At 37.2% G+C, this 17,667-nt stretch overlaps 2 protein-coding genes across 2 annotated transcripts in view; both read left to right on the plus strand.

The window, feature by feature from the left end:
* The first annotated feature begins 345 nt into the window (after positions 1 to 345).
* Positions 346 to 17,667, plus strand: part of LOC138313098 (collagen alpha-3(VI) chain-like) — a 31,162-nt gene continuing 13,840 nt past the window's right edge. The window contains exons 1-7 of the mRNA XM_069253745.1: positions 346 to 605; positions 919 to 1,491; positions 1,826 to 1,852; positions 2,042 to 2,107; positions 2,452 to 3,013; positions 11,691 to 11,710; positions 16,449 to 16,781. Coding sequence (XP_069109846.1) covers positions 386 to 605; positions 919 to 1,491; positions 1,826 to 1,852; positions 2,042 to 2,107; positions 2,452 to 3,013; positions 11,691 to 11,710; positions 16,449 to 16,781 — 1,801 coding nt within the window. The 5' untranslated portion in view covers positions 346 to 385. The remainder of the gene's footprint in view (positions 606 to 918; positions 1,492 to 1,825; positions 1,853 to 2,041; positions 2,108 to 2,451; positions 3,014 to 11,690; positions 11,711 to 16,448; positions 16,782 to 17,667) is intronic.
* Positions 13,515 to 14,495, plus strand: LOC138313097 (cartilage matrix protein-like). The gene is made up of 2 exons (XM_069253744.1): positions 13,515 to 13,661; positions 14,138 to 14,495. The coding sequence occupies exons 1-2, from the start codon at positions 13,592 to 13,594 to the stop codon at positions 14,473 to 14,475; spliced, it is 408 nt and encodes a 135-aa protein (XP_069109845.1). The 5' UTR covers positions 13,515 to 13,591; the 3' UTR covers positions 14,476 to 14,495.

Raw genomic sequence — 17,667 nt, forward strand, 5'->3', positions numbered from 1 at the left:
ATTCTACAATGAATCAAGGCAAGGCTAATATACTTTACGTAAAGCTTTATTGTAAGCTAAGTTTCAACACAGCCTTAACCATAAGGAGTTCAAATACAGTTTTAAAAGCATTCGGCTGCACTGATATAGCATGTTATCAAAGGACATAGTTAAGTGAGTTGGTGAGTATGTGGGCGAGGGAGCAAGTAGGTTGAATTCTTCAATCAAACATGTGGTATAGTGTACATGTAATATACTGCACTAATGGAATCTATATTTTCAAATATGCATTATTTAAATAAAACCTAAAATAGTATAACCAATTCAATTCTTCAACTATATCATTTTTTTTACCTTTCTAGTACAAAATGGTGGACGGCCAGGAGTACAGAAGTACGTTGTGGTGATGACGGACGGACGATCAAACGAACCACAGATGACAGTTGCTAATGCTAACAGTCTGAAACACCAGCCCAATGTGACGGTCATAGCCTTAGGGATAGGGAGCGCTGTGGATAAGAACGAACTACTTGCCATAGCATCGGACGCCAAACATGCATTCACCGTCAGTAACTTTGACCTGCTGCACGTGCTGGAGAAGGAACTGACGGATACCACTTGTACAGGTATATATAGGATGTGCCAAATATGCGATGAAATTTAGCTTCGTGTAGAAAAAGGAATTATCAGTATCATCAAACTTGAATACTGAGAGAAATCATCAAAACAATCATTGTGCACATAACCATTTTGGCATAGAATGACAAAAGAAGTAAAGAATTTCACTATATGAATTCATACAAACTAGTGATCAGATATCCATAGCTATTCGTTTTTTCATTTGCACTTTAACGAGGTTAGGTAGATTAAGGTTAAGGTGTCAAATAGAAATGGAATGAAGTATGAAGAAATTGGTATGAAAATTTAATCATTTTTCAGTATGTGGAGATCAGCCAGCCGATCTCGTGTTTCTCCTAGATTCTTCTGGAAGTGAAGGAAGCGCTAACTTCCAGTTACAGAAACAGTTTGTATCTTCAATTATAAACGAATTCGACATTTCCCCAACCGACACACAGGTCGGATTGGCAACATTCTCTACGTCTTCCAGGGCTGAGATTCTCCTTCAACAATACACGCAAAAACCCTCACTTATTCAAGCTGTCCAGCATGTCGCCTACAAAGATGGAGAGACACGAACTGATCTCGGACTGCATACCGTGGAACAAACCATCTTTCATGCGAATCATCACCACTATGGTCCACGTAACGGAGCCAAACGCTTTGTGATAGTCCTTACTGACGGTAGATCCAATGAGCCCACGAATACAGAAGCGGCTGCCCATTCTCTAAAAAGGCACGTGGATGAGGTTTTCGCTATTGGCATCGGTCATTCTGTGGACACCGCAGAACTCAAAGTTATTGCTACAGATGATCATCAGCATGTCTTCCAAGCTAGAAACTTCCATGACTTACAAAATCTCAAAGGTCTCATAGTCAAAGAGATTTGTGAACGTAAGTGTACCATTTTGAATCCGGGGACTTTGTAAATCCATGAAACCATTTAATGCGTTTTTTTAAATATAATTGTCGATTTTTCAAGAGCAATATTGTATTTTTTATAATATTTTTTATAAAGTGATTATAATGGTAGTCACTCTTTAAATGTCTACTATATCTTCTATGAGGAAGCTGTTATTCGTCATCGTTTTCGTTATATAAATCAAAATTAAGATTTAAAAACAGAATTACCCATAGGTGGTATAATTATTAAGCTTATTGTTTTAGAATCCATTGAAAACTATTTATAATAGCTGAGATGACTAAACTAATATGAATTATTTTCCAGATCGTATACCTCCTCCCACTACTACACGTAAGGCAAATTTTAACGACTTCTTATTACATTATATTAGATTTAATTTTTGCTTCGATCAAATTGATGATACCGTTTCACTAAAGCTAATTGGATATTCTCAATGTATCTGTCATATATCTATCTGTGATATAACAATGATATTTACCTATTCTTATCGTAAAATAATAGTATTTATTATCTTTACAGCTCTTCCCACCACCACACCAACTACAGTTACAACGACTCCCACCACTACCACAACCGTCAAACCAGGTAGTATTGAGTAACCTCTCCTCCTCGTCCTCCTCTTCCTCTTCTCTTTCTTATTCCTCTTCTTCTTTCTTTAAATAGACAATTCCATTTCTTAATGCCGCATCCCCATTCTCAGCTATTCCTTTTTTTGCATTTGCTCCTCGCATTTTCGTCAAATGTACGAACGTATGTGTCTAATATTTTACTCGACAGAATTGATAATAATGAACTGCCCCAACACTATGACACGAAGAATAAAATAACATACATAACACTGGGATGACCATATTACCTCTGGCCATAACGATATTTTAACAATACAAAAATGTACTTCCGTTAACTCAGTATTCTATCATTCTTTGCAGAATGCGGTGACAAACCTGCTGACATCGTTTTTGTCCTGGATTCTTCCGAAAGTGAAAAAGAGGAGAACTTTACAAAGCAAATTAATTTTGTATATAACTTCGCAAAACAATTTGAAATAGGTCCAAAGAATGTCCAGTTCAGTACTGTGACGTTTTCATCTGCCATCAGGAACGACTTTTACCTAAATACCTACAATCGCCGACGCGAAGTTCTCCACGCCATCCAAAACCTCCAATACATGGGAGCCGGAACCAACACGTCGTTGGCTCTAAAATTCGTTCGAGAAAACAGCTTCCTTCCGGCACATGGTGGACGTCAAAATGCTACTCATATAGTGATAGTGATTACCGACGGACAATCCGCAGATCCAACAGCTACTGCACACGAGGCTGCTGTTCTCAAAAGGACAGTGGACAAAGTATTTGCTATTGGAATTGGTGATAAGCTAGATACAAACGAACTGTCCACTATTGCATCTGACCACCATCCTTTGACAGTGACGAACTTTGACCTTCTGCATACAATACAACAAAGTCTTGAAAACGCTGCTTGTAGTAACTAGCATCCAGTTGATATAAATAAAATAATGAGTTGGTTTTCCTGTACCGTGTATAATGTATTGCAAACAATGATAAATAAGTAATGTTCCAAAGACTGCTGTCACATACACGTACGATTGCCAATGTTTGTTACCGACGTTGGTAATAAATACAGTAAAATTTCTTAAGACGGATATGCTTATTAGGCCAGGCAATGAGCAACTGAGGTTGGACAAAAATGTTAACAACTTATTAACTGTTTTGGGTTTAGTAAAAGTGCACCTAACTCCGAAAATGTCCACCCGAATCTTCCCAAATGGCCGCCTTAGCTATACGTTTAATATTAATATATGCACATTATTGGAACTTGTTGGCCAAGAAATATAGATGAGATGTCAAATCTAACTAATTTTAGGATGAGCAATCGTTAAGTAACAACTGTAAAGTAAAGTTTGAAGCCGTTTGAAGCCTTTCTAGGTCATCTGACCTATGTCATGGTGACCTTTATTTGTATAGAATAGTCTTTTGTCCGTTGTTGTGCGTTGTGAGTTTACTTTTCCTTGTGGAACTAAAGTAAATATTAATTAAGATATAGTTTTGTACAAAAAAGGGAACCCTGGTGTACACCCCCGGGAGGACAACATTAAATCATCCCTAGCACAGGCCTCTGGGGCCTTTGAATTTTTTAAAGGTATTTTACAGGTTCTCTGTCATAGTACTACAAAATGTACCTGGGTTTTGTTAATTCCGTTCGTGGGCAAAATTCAATGGTAGCTGTAACAGATCATTTGTATGCAATAATAGCGTCTATTTTGAATTTAATTCAAAATCTAGGTTTTGTCATTGAGGGGTTCGGGTGGATTTGTCTATATGACAAGAGGTACATGCACCCTTTCAATTCCAGGTGAGAAACCTTTGTTAATATTTTTGGCCAACCTCTCATGGAGACAAAAATTCATCGCCTGGCCTATATAACCAAGTTAATCTATATCCCGAAAGATATAACAAATTTGCTTATTACGAACCATCTTTTGATACGAAGTGATTTCGTGGTCCTCTCAAATAAATATTTGCTCTTTAACATTTTTTCCGGAATTTCGTTCCGAACGTGCTGGATGTAGCCTTGTTGTAAAGTGAAACGTGAGGCCAGAAAGGGAATTGATTGATAGAAAATCAAAACAAGTATTTTTTTTTTGATAATGGAAAATCTGCCAAACAAATATTGTTATTGAAATTAATGTTTTGATAAACTCAGTTGACACCAAAAGGTGAACTAAATGCTATAATACACTGTGTACACTGTTAACCATGTGCTGTCCAACATGGTGAAGGTGTAAAAAAAGTAGGAGCTGATTACATTGAACCAAAGGTAGAATTTTGTGATAAGAAAAAAAAAAATGAAAAAAAAAAAAAAACCTAATTACTAAACATTCCACGCGGGATGATTCCCGTATCCTTTTTATAACACACAAAACATAGTCTCCGTATGCAAGTAACCTTACATGCGTTGATGTAATGCAGTAAAACAGATATTTTAGTAAAAACATATGTCCATGAAAAAAACACACTATTTCTCTGTAATTTTCACAGCGCTACAGCTAGTGTAATGGGAAAAAAAGCTCTCATGTAGTCTGTGAAAAGGATAATCCAAAGATAGAATTTTCTATAAAAAAAAACTGATTTATTACAGTCGGGTGCGGAGCGGAGAAATATCCAACTCTACACTTCCAAACCTAGGCCTAAAATGAATATTCAAGTAATACAAAATGATTATATACAAAACATATAGGAACAAACATGCAAACAGCACTTAGTCTAAACGTGATATACAATAGTCGCTAATTAACTGACGCAAGAGTTACCGGTATTGAGAACTGCTAAGAAGGATTAGCTAAAAGAAACACAGGTAAATACGTTAAAGCAATATATCACTGTAAAGAAACGGCTATTATATTCAAAATGAAGCTTTGTATTTTACTTCTAAACATAGTATAGTAAGTATGTTCGAGTAGATTAAAACAAATAAATCACATCACAAATGTCCGAATAGGAACCTGTCATGAACCGCGTGACATAACCAACGGAACTTTATTTCCTGGTTTAGACAGTGCATTATATAACAAGAGGCAGTTATGGACAGTTCGTATGCATATACAGTAAAACTTTGCTATAAAGAACTCCGAAGGAACAGGAGAACTTCATTTGTTATTACAGAAATTCTGTAATAATAGTTTTTGAAACTTGCACCCCAAATCAGCGTAGTTACTAAGTTCACTCGATAATTCCGGTACAGCAACGCCAAATAAACAACCTTTCGCCTGAAGATGCAGAAAGGCCTAGCAACAAAGTCTGGATTTTTTTCTTTTTATATTTATACCTTTCGCAAGATACGTTGATTTTTTTTGCTATATATATATAATAAATTTGAAGAAAAATCCTTACGGACGAAATCTATAAGAAAATAATTAATTTTTATTTGTTTTCATACTATTTCCGATTTTCTGATTGGCAGATCATTTTTCTTCATATACTATGAAGAAAAATTCCGAGAATGGCGCGAAAACCCGAAGTTCTCATGACGTCACAATAGAGAAATCGACGTTGCGTATTGATTTATAAAAAAGATAATTCATTGGAAAATTAATGGAATCGTACGTTTAAACGTATTTTATATTATTAAGAAGTCTGAAAAATTAATTATAAGCATTGATGTAACTATGTTTTAACTTCATCGGGTTATGAAATAAATTTAAATTTTGTTTGCAAACTTTTGTGAGAATCCGCTAAGCGGATTCACACAGTTTGCAAACAAAATTTCTTTCATAACCAGATGAAGTTAAAAAATAGTTACATCAATGTTTTATAAAAACAATAACGACTGACTAGTGAGCGTCTATATCTCCTCGGTCTAGGATCCTATCTAAAGTGTCGTTGACCAGTTTGGCGTGTTCCTCTGTGGGGTCCCTATTCAGTTTCTGGTAGAATTGTGCATTAGAGAGCTGACGGTTTGCTTCTGTAATTTTCAGTTTCTCATCAGTCCAACATCATTAGGAAGCCAAAAAAGGCTTGTAGAGATGTATAGTGATATCTACAATAATGGTAAAATATTTAAAGTGATTGTTTTAAATCCCTTATAGTATGTCCTAGGTTTATGTATAATACACTGTTGTTCCTAGGTTCATGGTAAAAATTTCGTGGCGTGTTTTTTCCAGTGCTTGTTTAATCTGTTTTTGAAAATGTTCAGGTTCTCAGCATTGACCACATCAACAGGGAGAGAATTCAAGGACTCCACTATCCTGTTACTGAAAACATTTCTTGCTCAGTTGAGACGAAAGGGTTTCATGTAGAGTTTTTTTGTTATGACCTCTTGTACCAGTGTGTCTCATTGGAGTACACATGTTCTCACTGGTAACAATGTCGATTTTGTTGATTATTTTAAAGGTCTCCACCATATCGGCCCTCAGTCTTCTATATTCGAGTGTTGGGATACCCAGGGTCTTCAATCGGTCAGGATAGGAGAGATCTTTAAGGTTAGCAAGTCTTTTTGACAATTTGTACCTCTTCGTTGGACGTTTTCGATGATTTTTATATCTTTTTTTTATCCAGGGAGACCAAACGACAGAACAGTATTCCAAATGATGTCTAACCAGAGTCTTATACAGTGTTTTAAAGGTTTGGTTGTCAAGATATGTGAATGTTCTAAATATGATACACATGATTTGGTTTCCCTTTGATGAAGCTTTGTTCACTTGATTTGTAAATGTCAGGGTATTATCTATTGTGACTCCCAGATCTTTCTCACTGTTGGTTTTCCCAAGTCGGATTCTGTTGTCGCCGTCCTTTATACTGTATTGTCTATTAATGGGGATATTGCCAATTTCCATATGCTTGCATTTTTCTTTATTTAACTTCATTAACCAGAGGTCAGTCCAATCTGAGATCCTGTCAATATTTTTCTGTAGCTCTTCACAGTCCTGTAATGTGTTGATTTTTTAATACAATTTGGTATCATTCGCAAATAGTTTGGCGACAAAATTCACTACCTCTGGGATGTCGTTGACATAAATTAAAAATAGGATGGGCCCGAGTACACTTCCTTGAGGTACACCGCTCTTTACTTTTTTTGGTTTTGGGGCTTGTTCCATTTATAGTAACCTTTTGTTGTAGTCCCGACAGAAATTGTTGTATCCATGACAGAATTGTGCCTCCAATTCCATAGGATTGTAATTTGTGTATGAGGAGTCTATGGGACACTTTGTCAAAGGCTTTACTAAAACCCAAATAAATAACATCAATGTTGTTGTTGTTGTCAAGGGCCTGTGTCCAGTGTTCTAGTACCTCCAGAAGCTGTGTTGTGCAAGACTTGCCTGGCGTAAATCCATGTTGTTCTGGTGAAGTCAGATTGTTGATCTTTAGGTGTTCCATGATATTGTAACGTATTATCCTCTGCAAGCTTTTACAAGGTACAGATGACAGACTAATAGGACGATAGTTATTTGGATCCTTTGTTGAACCTTTCTTGTGTATTGGGCAGACATTTGCTGTGGTCCATTTTTTGGCACTACACTTTCCTCGATTGATTTTTTGAATAATGTGGTTAAAGGCTTTACTATGGTGTCCGTTGTTTCTAGTAGAAGTTTCGAATGAATTCCGTCCGGACTAGGTGATTTATTTGGTTTTTGTTTAGATAGTGCCTTTAGTACTATTTCCTCTGTGATTTCAAAATTTACCAGTGGACTTGTTATATTCCTCATGGGTAACGGGGGTAGATTGGTATTTCCGTCTTCCACAAATACACTGACAAAAAAAAAATCGTTCATAACTTCGGCTGTTTCTTCATCTGTTTCTGTTAGGTATCCATTTGGATTATTGACTCTTGTGATGGTAGATTTTGTCTTTGTTTTCGATCTGATATGGTTCCAGAAGAGTTTTGGGCTATCCTTTATGTTTTCAGCTATGATTTTTCATAAGATCTTTGTGATAATCGCAACTGTCTTGTGGCTTTGTTCCTGGCAATTTTGTATGATTGATAGTTGTTGTTTGTTTTGCTGTGGAGATAATTTGTCGATTCTTGGTGTTTCTTCTTTACAGCAGATATTGCATCTTTACTGATATAAGGTTTGCGGATTTCATTGGATCGCCTCTTGTATAATTGTACATGTTTTTCAATACTGGTAGATAAAATATTCATAAGGTGTATCCAATTCACATCCATATCCATCTTCTGATGCGTGTTCAGCCAACTCTTTGTTAATTGATACGTAATTACCTTTAAGAAAGTTGCGTTTATCGATGTTTTGTTCCAGTTTTTCAGCATAGCATAAAATGTCAAATTCTAAGATTAGGTGATCACTTTTGCCTAGACCTAGGTTGAACTTGATGTTTGTAATCATTCCTTCTTCATTTGTTAGAATGAGGTCGAGTAAAGATGGAATTTGATTCTCCCTAATTCTTGTTGGTCTTTTGACATGTTGGGTGTAAAAGCAGTCCCTTGTTACCTCCAACAACCTCGTGGCGATATGTGCCTCACCTACAGAGGTTGTGTTGGTATTCCAGTCGATTTCTTTACAGTTGAAATCACCCACCAGTAATATGTGAGAGAAGCTACCAATAGAGATGGTTTCCAGTAGATTTACTAGTTTGTTGTTGTTATCTTCATAACTGTTTAGGGCTTCTATAAATACCGCATATGGCTAAATTATCTCCTCTTCTCAGGTTTATTCTACATATAACATATTCCTTGAAAGTGGAGTTAATGTCTACTGCGTCATGGGTAATAGATGATCTAATATAAATGGCCACACCTCTCTTGTTTTTTCCAAAATGAACACTGTAGTTGTCGATAGAATATGACTGGTTGTTGATGACATCAAGGGAATAATTTTGATATATTTCCGTTACACATATTATATCCGGGTGTTTTTTTCTGTAATTTCTACTTCCAGTTCAGTTTTTTGATAGTGTTAACGTGTCCACATTACTGTAATAAAATTTAAGGTTTGCCAATCCTTGATAGCGGTTAAAATTGATAAAAACTGTATCCTATGCCCTCTCTACCGTTGGTGATGTTGGTTCATCATCTGTGACCTCAGTAACTGTGGTGTTTCCTGTTGTGTCCGCGAAAGTTGATGATTCCGCATATGGGAAGGTTACGTCATCTCTATGTAATAGAAGGGTCTCTTGCGAGTATAGATCATTTGACATTGGGGTATCATGGTTGGAAAAACTTGTCACCTTAGTTGGATCTATAGGGCTGATAGATATAGTGTCTAAGGATTCTTTGGTGATAGCTCCTTTTGGGAGAGGTGGAATATTTGGAAGTGTAGTCCTGGGCCCCTTTGATGTGCTGCTTGACTGTAGGTTTAGTCTTTCTCTACCCTGAGTGCCTTTAAATTGACGTCTCGGTGTAAACAGTTCTGTATCTTTTGGTATTGTTTCAGCACTATTAGAGGGAGGGTTTTTAAGTGCTCCTATTTCTTCTCTCTTTTTCTTTCTTTCTTCTCGCTGTGTTTTTGTGTGGTCACTTTTCAGGATAACCTTTTTCAAACGAGTCGGGGCCTTATCCGATATATGTCGAGCATTTTCAAGGAGTGCCTTCTCTGACTTTTCTATTATTACTATAAGAAGAGGTCTGGTCTTGGCAGAATTGTACTTTCCCATTCTGAATTCAGTGGTAAGTTTGTTGTTTTAGGTGTGATTAGGCTTTGTGTCAGATCGTCTATATCCTTTTGCTCATTAGTTTTGCTGTCCATGTTGTTTTGGTCAGTCTTTTCAGGGACATTGAACAGTATGATATTTAGCCTATTGTTCTTGCGCTCCTCTAACTCTTTGTGACGTTCATCAACTAACTCTTGTATCTGTGTTTTGAATTCACTTGTAATTTCTGTTGTCACAGTTTCTTTGATACTATTCATTCCAGATTCAAATTGATCTTTACGGTCTATTTCAAGTTTGTCCAAACGAGACTCAATTTTGTTGAAACGGTGATTGGTACTGTCACAGTGTTTCCTTAGGTCTGAACCCATCCCTATCAATGTTGGTTGTAACCTGGCACATGTTGAGCACGTCCAAAGGAAATTTTCAAGTTCACCATTTACTATACAGCTGTACATATTATCCGAGATACCTGTACAACATTGACAAAAATACTGTTCACATAGATAACAGCTTTTGAGTTGGTATCAAGCCTTGAATCACAACGCCCACATATTTCATTCTCAGAGCCTTGTCGTGCCCTTTTGGGATTTTGTTTATCTGTTTTTGGGTCCACCGGTCTCACTGGTAAAGCTGATTGTTTGTCCGTCATGTTTGTGAATGTAAGTATCACTAATAACTATATTTGACCAACAGAGTGACGAGTGTACTCCTCACCAACTCATGTTATAGGCTATTATATATATATTGACAAACAGGTACTGTTGCTGGACTGATGAGAGACAAAAAACAACAAATATATTGATCGGGATGTAGAATATTACAGGTATAAATAAAGTAGTACTTAGCACTTGATTGTGGCAGGTCGAAACCTACCTACACTTCATATGTAATGGTCTCAAAAATTATTAGACATTTACTGTGGCTACTGATAGTACAAGCAAAAAACAACACATTAATCATTCAAAACAAATGCATAGATTTCATACAAAGATCTGGTCACAGTAAGGGGTGGCAGGTAACCCCACCTTCAACAGATACTGATACAGCACAGTCCGAGTATGTATGAAGTTGTGTATATTTGTAAAAAACATTTATGTAAACTATAAACAAAGTAATTACAAGAATCCAAAAAGGTTGTATAGCAGTGGCGGGTATTTCCCACATACTCGGTGGAACATGTAGATATTCAAGTAACTCATTTTTGGTGTTACAATGTTTACAGGTTAGTATATTTAAGGAATAAATGTTTATTTTGTTGAGGTTATGAGGGTATAATGATAATGGAGCACATGTAAATCATGTAACCCCGGCGAAGCCGGGTTACATAAAATTTACACGGGCTCCATTATCATTATACCCTCATGAGCACGTGTAAATTATGTAACCCCGGCGAAGCCGGGTTAGATAAAATTTAAACGGGCTCCATTATCATTATACCCTCATAACCTCAACAAAATAAACATCTATTCCTTATATTTACTGTTTTTCAATTAAATGAATATTATCAATTCCCGTGGCAGTTGCATGTTTTTTATTTAAATACACATATTATTTTCTCTCCTGTCATCGTCAACGAATTCGATTAAACAGCTGATTGGAATCGAGTCATTCATATGTTCCCGCCAAAAGTGGGGTCATGATCCCACGTTGCTACGCCATCAAGTATTCACGTAACAATGGAATCGCCGCGCGTGTTGTGCTAACATTATACATTGATAATGATAATACTAGAAAACATGGTTATTGAGTCCATGTCAGTGCAAACTGTAAATATATTAAAATATATTTATGTAGGTACTCTCATATACCTTATTATTGAAGAAAGAGATTAGCAACTTAAAAATACCCAAGTCAGTACATATATATACAAAAAACAGGGAATACTGTGGTGACAGGTAAAACCCACCTACAGATGGATAATATACAATATATAGATTTATAGAGTTAAATAAAGTTACATTCCTTTATCGGGCTTTCTCTATATAGGGTATATGGACTGGTTAGTTTGACAGATAATGCACTCACAAATGTATTGATTTCAGTTTTCGATATAATGGTGGAGGTAATTACCCACCTACTCAACTTAATAGTTTTGGATTGCAGTATGTACAAAAACAAACACAGTCATCTACTCCTATCTGTGGATGTTAGTTAAAGTCAAAGTCCTCCTCCGAGCTCACACCCAGAACAAGTACGTCTTCCGGCTTTGTAGGTATTATATATGTGACGGACTGCTGTTTGAGCTTGTCATGTTTGATAATAAGAGCCTGACACAAAATCTTGTTGGTCCATACAGTCGCCAACTTCACGCCCGGATGAACACCATCTCGCAGGAGTTTTATGTTTATCGAGTACCTAGTTTTTCTCTGTTTTGATGATTTTCGACTATTGACCATGTGACTGTACAGGGACAGGTTTGTTTGGTTATTGCTAAGACTGATTTGCTCGATATACGTATTTAATAGTCGAACTTGTCTGGTTATTTCTTTGTCATCTGTCGATTAATCATCGGGATCATTTGGTAGTCCCTTGGATAGATTCCATTTCGCGGCACTAAAAGTGGGGCAATCTATTAGACATAATGACACTTTGTTACCGTATGTTTAGGTTAGAGAAATTGCCCTATGGTACTCGTCCACTATTGTATTTACGACTATGTCAGAGTTTGGTTCACGGAGACGGATGTATTTGCCAGATTTAGAGCCAATGTCTCATGTCCCTGACATAAATACAATATTATCGATTTATGCCTACACACAGCTTTGGAAAGTCTTTCGCTTATCAGGTCGACGAGGTCATTGGTCCTAGCGCGAGGTATACACCAAAGCTCGAGTGGAAAACGGGCCCCAATATAAGAATTTCTCAAGGAAAACCCCTCACTGTCAGATATAAGGATTGGTCTGATGTTGGTATCTCCACCGTCCGTCAAAAGTTCTGTCCCGAGTTTCTCGATAGTTTTATCTAATTTTGACAAACTCGTTTGTACATACTACAACGAAATACTGAACAAGATAAAGAAAGTTTTCTACTTACAGTAGATGGCTGACAATCCCCACAACCCATATCCAGACAGAAAAAATTTACACTAAATAACCAACATTTCAAAGATGGCGCTGGTAGTCATGATTGGACTTCAGTGTGGAATTTTTTTGTATCGTCGTTATGTGGATTCATTAATGTTTCCTGCAAATAACCATGCACATGTTCGTTGATAGAAAGTTCATTGATGGCCTAAGACCATTTTGGAGACTGGATGGCGAAAATAAAACGTTGTTTTTGCATCGATTATGACATTTTTTTCTCAAGCACTGGAGAACACGTCTGTACCTGGCGCATGCGCAATCACCAATGATGTAGTCTTTCCTGTTCATTATTACAACTGCCGCGCCTGTATCTGCTGGTTTGATGACAATTTCAGCATTTTCTTGTAGTGAATGAAGTGCTCGGCGTTCTGATGTAGATGTAACATATATATTTGGATGTTGACTTCGTGGTACTTTTTTTCGGAGACTATATGTGTAGATGTAGCTCAATCAGTTATTGCCACTGTCTTTTGCTACACATGGCGTGTTCGAATCCTGCAGAGCTCAGGAAATGTTTTGGACTATGACGTCATGAACTATGACGTCATAATTTGTCTTCAATAAACAGTTTGAAGAGCTCCCTTGAATGGGGCGAAAGCGCTCACTAGTCAGTCTTTATTGTTTTTATTTCTATGAATTAAGATCCCTTGATCGTGAATGGCGCTAAACATAGTAACCGCCAACATAAAGTGGTTTTTACAGTATCATACAATACGGTAAACCTAGAACTTATATTGGAACACTATCGCCGACAACTTATCATCGGAGATGGCCATGTACGTGTCAGAGGTGAGGAGATATATGACGACTGAGTCCGTCCTCGGCCGTCAGTGTTCCGAGATCTGTCCGTCGGCACCACCATGTTGTGTCTCGTCCTTCTCCTCGCCATTGGGGCTCAAATCAACACGGTTTACTCAGTATCGTCCATAGGTAAGCCTCACATTTATCATCGTCATTGCGAGACAGTCAGGAGACATACGTGTTTAAAAGACATTACTTATAAGTAATATGAAATATACCTTTTATAGAACGTGATTGATTTCAGGTCATGTCATGTTATCATGACTTTCGTCGTTAACATTTCCGAAGAATGTATTAATGTCAATCACACTGAAGACAGATTCTGAAAATATATTTACAAATATGATATGTTTAGTACTACAAAACTGATTCTACCCTGTTGGGTCCTATTCGATATCAGTATATACACCGCGCATTTGCTCTAATATTCAACTGGCCTAAAACAAATACATTTTACAGTATTTTATGTTAATGATGTGTTATTGTTGTTTTTAATTATCGACCAATGAACTTCAGATTTTTGATAGAATGTTATGCGACAGAACATACTTATATATTACCGTTGTCCTTAGTTATTACCGACATTCTATTTCTACACCGCACAGAATGTGGTTTGCTCCCTGCCGATTTCGTCTTCCTGTTGGATTCCTCTGGTAGTGAATCAAGCGCCAACTTCAATAAACAAGTGGATTTCATGAGGAACTTCACTTCTCGCTTCACCATCGGCCCAAACAACACTCAGTTCGCCTCTATCACTTTCTCCACCAGAGTGCGAGGTGACTTCGATCTGAACGAGAACCAGAATCAGCAGGAACTCCAAAGTGCTATCAACAAAATACACTACATCAATGGTGAAACCGCAACACATCTAGCACTCAACTATGCCAAGTCACATAGCATAGCAGGTACGGTATTGTCTGGCCACCAGACCCTTACCTATTGAAAAGATTTTCTCAGCAGAATTACAATACCCTGGAACTTGTTAAAACCGGATGTCACCGGTATCAGCATATCTGGCCGGTTTAGTCAGGTTTCTGGATTATACAGGTTTTAATTGCTTTTCTATCAGTTAAGATAGAAAATTCAATTTAATTATGCTAGAATATAGAGAGATCCGAAATAGGCAAGGAACGGTTTGGAAAGTTTTATGTACTTACTGGATTTCTCCCTCTAGAATCTAGAATCAGAGATGTCGCAGAGACAAAAGGTTATCAAGCCACATTTTAGTGATATTTTTTTGATGCTGTGAAACAGCATTCTTATTAATTAGGTACGCTAGGCGAGCCTGTGCACATCAGAACAATGAAACCACTCCGCGATGAAAATTAAAAGTTGTTTTGTTCATTTCAACCCACTTAATACTTGATGGTACGAAAAATAAAATCCCAATATTCAAAACCAAAGTCATTGGATTTGTACATACATATACACCATGGATGGAGTGTTTTAAGTGTTCCGTTGGGACTCTATGATATTGGTATTACTCCAAGAAAGAGTAGTTGACAATCCCCACAACCCATATCCAGACAGAAAAAATTTACACTAAATAACCAACATTCCCGAAAATGATGGCGCTGGTAGTCATGATTGGACTTCAGTGTGGAATTTTTTTGTATCGTCGTTATGTGGATTCATTAATGTTTCCTGCAAATAACCATGCACATGTTCGTTGATAGAAAGTTCATTGATGGCCTAAGACCATTTTGGAGACTGGATGGCGAAAATAAAACGTTGTTTTTGCATCGATTATGACATTTTTTTCTCAAGCACTGGAGAACACGTCTGTACCTGGCGCATGCGCAATCACCAATGATGTAGTCTTTCCTGTTCATTATTACAACTGCCGCGCCTGTATCTGCTGGTTTGATGACAATTTCAGCATTTTCTTGTAGTGAATGAAGTGCTCGGCGTTCTGATGTAGATGTAACATATATATTTGGATGTTGACTTCGTGGTACTTTTTTTCGGAGACTATATGTGTAGATGTAGCTCAATCAGTTATTGCCACTGTCTTTTGCTACACATGGCGTGTTCGAATCCTGCAGAGCTCAGGAAATGTTTTGGACTATGACGTCATGAACTATGACGTCATAATTTGTCTTCAATAAACAGTTTGAAGAGCTCCCTTGAATGGGGCGAAAGCGCTCACTAGTCAGTCTTTATTGTTTTTATTTCTATGAATTAAGATCCCTTGATCGTGAATGGCGCTAAACATAGTAACCGCCAACATAAAGTGGTTTTTACAGTATCATACAATACGGTAAACCTAGAACTTATATTGGAACACTATCGCCGACAACTTATCATCGGAGAAGGCCATGTACGTGTCAGAGGTGAGGAGATATATGACGACTGAGTCCGTCCTCGGCCGTCAGTGTTCCGAGATCTGTCCGTCGGCACCACCATGTTGTGTCTCGTCCTTCTCCTCGCCATTGGGGCTCAAATCAACACGGTTTACTCAGTATCGTCCATAGGTAAGCCTCACATTTATCATCGTCATTGCGAGACAGTCAGGAGACATACTGTTTAAAAGACATTACTTATAAGTAATATGAAATATACCTTTTATAGAACGTGATTGATTTCAGGTCATGTCATGTTATCATGACTTTCGTCGTTAACATTTCCGAAGAATGTATTAATGTCAATCACACTGAAGACAGATTCTGAAAATATATTTACAAATATGATATGTTTAGTACTACAAAACTGATTCTACCCTGTTGGGTCCTATTCGATATCAGTATATACACCGCGCATTTGCTCTAATATTCAACTGGCCTAAAACAAATACATTTTACAGTATTTTATGTTAATGATGTGTTATTGTTGTTTTTAATTATCGACCAATGAACTTCAGATTTTTGATAGAATGTTATGCGACAGAACATACTTATATATTACCGTTGTCCTTAGTTATTACCGACATTCTATTTCTACACCGCACAGAATGTGGTTTGCTCCCTGCCGATTTCGTCTTCCTGTTGGATTCCTCTGGTAGTGAATCAAGCGCCAACTTCAATAAACAAGTGGATTTCATGAGGAACTTCACTTCTCGCTTCACCATCGGCCCAAACAACACTCAGTTCGCCTCTATCACTTTCTCCACCAGAGTGCGAGGTGACTTCGATCTGAACGAGAACCAGAATCAGCAGGAACTCCAAAGTGCTATCAACAAAATACACTACATCAATGGTGAAACCGCAACACATCTAGCACTCAACTATGCCAAGTCACATAGCATAGCAGGTATGGTATTGTCTGGCCACCAGACCCTTATCTATTGAAAAGATTTTCTCAGCAGAATTACAATACCCTGGAACTTGTTAAAACCGGATGTCACCGGTATCAGCATATCTGGCCGGTTTAGTCAGGTTTCTGGATTATACAGGTTTTAATTGCTTTTCTATCAGTTAAGATAGAAAATTCAATTTAATTATGCTAGAATATAGAGAGATCCGAAATAGGCAAGGAACGGTTTGGAAAGTTTTATGTACTTACTGGATTTCTCCCTCTAGAATCTAGAATCAGAGATGTCGCAGAGACAAAAGGTTATCAAGCCACATTTTAGTGATATTTTTTTGATGCTGTGAAACAGCATTCTTATTAATTAGGTACGCTAGGCGAGCCTGTGCACATCAGAACAATGAAACCACTCCGCGATGAAAATTAAAAGTTGTTTTGTTCATTTCACTTAATACTTGATGGTACGAAAAATAAAATCCCAATATTCAAAACCAAAGTCATTGGATTTGTACATACATATACACCATGGATGGAGTGTTTTAAGTGTTCCGTTGGGACTCTATGATATTGGTATTACTCCAAGATAGTAGTCTCCCGAAAATCACGAACAACGCCTTCTTCGCTGTCTTCCTCCGCGGCAGACTTCCGGTGATTATGGATTGTGTATGGTTATTTAAATTTTACGTAATTCATGCTACTGATCGATTACTGTAATCAAATGTTTGGAAGGTTACTACAAAAGAAAGTTCTTATAACGCTTTTAAAGTTTTTTGTGTTAGTTGCATTGACGAACTATATCCGATGATACACTGTATTATTGCGCAGTAAAAGTTAATAGTTTTGAATAGGTATGTGTCTGTCACTGGGAGTTGTGTCTTTTGTTTATCGA

Source organism: Argopecten irradians, unplaced genomic scaffold (assembly GCF_041381155.1).
Source record: "Argopecten irradians isolate NY unplaced genomic scaffold, Ai_NY scaffold_0599, whole genome shotgun sequence".
Taxonomy (NCBI): Eukaryota; Metazoa; Mollusca; class Bivalvia; order Pectinida; family Pectinidae; genus Argopecten; species Argopecten irradians.